A 2,583-nucleotide genomic window follows, 5' to 3' on the forward strand; every position below is an offset into this window, starting at 1 on the left:
AACTCTGAGTTACTGTGAACACCTTCAGGCTGAGCAGTGTTTCATGGATGGGGAGCACGGGACAGACCAAGCAAACTGAAATTGTGCGAAATTGTGTGAAATTGTGTGAAATTGTGAATTGTGTGAAATTCAAGTACTCTGAGTACCTTCAGGCTGAGCAGTGTTTCATGGATGGGGAGCACGGGACAGACCAAGCAAACTGAAAATGTGAAACAAACAGCTCCTCAGACCGTGTCCCAAATTGTCAACAGATTTTAAACAATCCCAGGAGTGGGGAAAATCCTCTTTATCTGAACAGTGATCCTTTGCTCTAAGGGATGAGCTTTTTGCTGACCACGTTTTACAATGGAGCTCTGCTTTMGTTTTGAGCCTTTGACCCTCTTTGTACATTTTTTCAGGGTCCTTACATGACCTAGGGAAGGGCTGGCCAAAAAGGAAAGAGTTCCCAAGCAGTGCCTTTTGCATAGCACCTTTTAGCCAGCATTTCTCTATAAGTGAAATTTAAACTCTTCACAGCATTCCCACCCCATTTCTTGTGCCCCATCCACACTGGCCCCAKTTACTGAAGAAAGCAAAGTTACTCACCATCTGCTTATGGCTTGGGAAGAACGTTTGCTCCACGAGGGGAAACTTCTCAGGACCCAGCGAGTTGAAGATTTTAATGAGCTGAGAGAACTTGGGGTGAGGGAAGGGGAACRAAAAACAGAGATGTGGATGTCAGTGACTCATTGTGAACAGGGAAATGCTTGCAAAATGTTCTGATAGTGCATTRTCTACCCTCCCTATCCAATCCACCATTTATCACCTGGAGAAAATATCAAAATTGCAGGAGAACAACTTGATAACCACAACAGAAAAACTTTCTGAAGCAGGACTGATTTACCAAAGGGAGTTAAAGGTGAYGTATATCCCTGAAACCTTCCAGATGTCAGGAGAAGCTCAGAGTTTTCAAGTCAGGGTTTGTTTAACCCTCCTGCCCACCCTCAGAAGAGACACAGCCCTGTTCCCACAGACAGTCTGAACGGGCAGGGCTGCTGGTGAAGTGGAAGATTGGAAACCACAAAAGAGAATGTTTGGGATTGGTTCCTGCTGAGCTGATAGCCAGGACTGAGCTCCCAATAGAATCCTATTCACAGAGTAGTTTATAAACTGAATTCAGTTTCCAGGACCCCCAAGAATTTGGTAAAACCAAGTTTATTAGTAAAGGCCTCCAGCCTGGCCCAAGTGAGGACAGATTTTAAATCTTTCACATGAGTTTCTCACGTTCCYCATCAAACCTAGGGGTGCATTAATCTTCAGGGAGATCCCTATGTCACCTGAGGGAAGTACCAGAGATTAAGGAAAGGAAACAGACATTTAGGGAAGCAGGGAGAGAAAGCTCCCTTTCTCCCCAGCAGCATTAACTGTTTAATCTTGCATGTTCTGAGCATTTCTGGACAAGAGCTGGAGCTGTGAAGGCACCAAATCCCCAAGGTTCTATTGCAGACAGAGCTGCTGAGGATGTTTCTGCTGAGCCCTGTTCCTGTTAGGGCTCCTCTCTGATCACTGGGCTCATCCAAGCAAAAGCTTTGCTGTGTAAGAAGTTGAAACTTCATTTGCTGGTGGAGAAGAAATACCCTTTGAGAGTTAAAGCTTGGCACGCAGCCACTGTGCAAAAAAAAAAAATGGGCTGCAAAGTGTTTGCCAGAGCCAGGCCCCATGCTGAAGGGCAGCTGCAGCAGATTTGCAGACAAAGGCAAAGAATCTGTTCCTAATCTCGTAATCCAAAACATGGCATGGGAGGAAAATCCAGGAAACATCAAGAGGTGGCGTATTCCATCACTGACAGCATCACCACCCTGAATGCATCAGCAGATAAGAGGAAAAACTCCYCATGCAGAATAATTATTGTTGGCAAGGAAGGTATTGATGCTGTGGAAGGAGGACAGCTCGCTGCTCTTAACTACTCACACTAACCCTGCACATTCTGGAAAAGAAAAATAAAACCCTGTTTTGACTAGCAAGGTTAGCAAACAAGGCTTAAAAGTTAAACACAATGAGGCAGAGATGGGGAGAGAAGGGAAAACACTGTGGCTGAGAGCAGCCCTGCCCCTTAAAATTTAAACAAATGAGGCAGAGATGGGGAGAGAAGGRAAAACACAGCCCTGCCSCTCGCTGGGTGTGCACACAGCCCTGGTGAGCACAGACACGGTGATGCTGAGGCCATGGACATTCATCCTGGGAAAACAGCTCAAACAAATAACTGGGACAACTGTGCAGCTGATGGACAATGTCTGACCCCTTCCTTGGGCTGCCTTTTGGAGCACACAGCTCCTGGAATAGCCWGGGTTTCAGAGGAGAATTCACACARCTGGGAGCACYGTCACTGGGCTGAGCCTACAAAAAGGTCTGACTTTGGTACGGCCCCTCACGGGACAATTCTGTCTCATTTTCTCTTTATTTACCGTTGTTAGGGACAGATAYTGATGGACAGAATCCCATTTCCCTGGTGCAGCCTCTGAGACACCTGAGAACAGCTCAGTGACATCTCCCTGTGCAGGTGGGCTGGAACATTGCAGCTCAGGCAGATCCAACCACAGCTCC

At 46.6% G+C, this 2,583-nt stretch overlaps 1 protein-coding gene across 1 annotated transcript in view; it reads right to left on the bottom strand.

The window, feature by feature from the left end:
* Positions 1 to 403: 403 nt before the first annotated feature.
* LOC130585891 (synapsin-3-like) overlaps positions 404 to 2,583 on the bottom strand; it is a 29,328-nt gene continuing 27,148 nt past the window's right edge. The window contains exons 5-6 of the mRNA XM_057386559.1: positions 586 to 675; positions 404 to 412 (exon numbers count right to left, since the gene is read on the bottom strand). Of these exons, the coding sequence (XP_057242542.1) occupies positions 404 to 412; positions 586 to 675 (99 nt within the window). The remainder of the gene's footprint in view (positions 413 to 585; positions 676 to 2,583) is intronic.

The sequence above is a fragment of the Malurus melanocephalus genome, unplaced genomic scaffold (assembly GCF_030028575.1).
Source record: "Malurus melanocephalus ecotype Western Australia unplaced genomic scaffold, MMel_1.1 scaffold_995, whole genome shotgun sequence".
NCBI lineage: Eukaryota > Metazoa > Chordata > Aves > Passeriformes > Maluridae > Malurus > Malurus melanocephalus.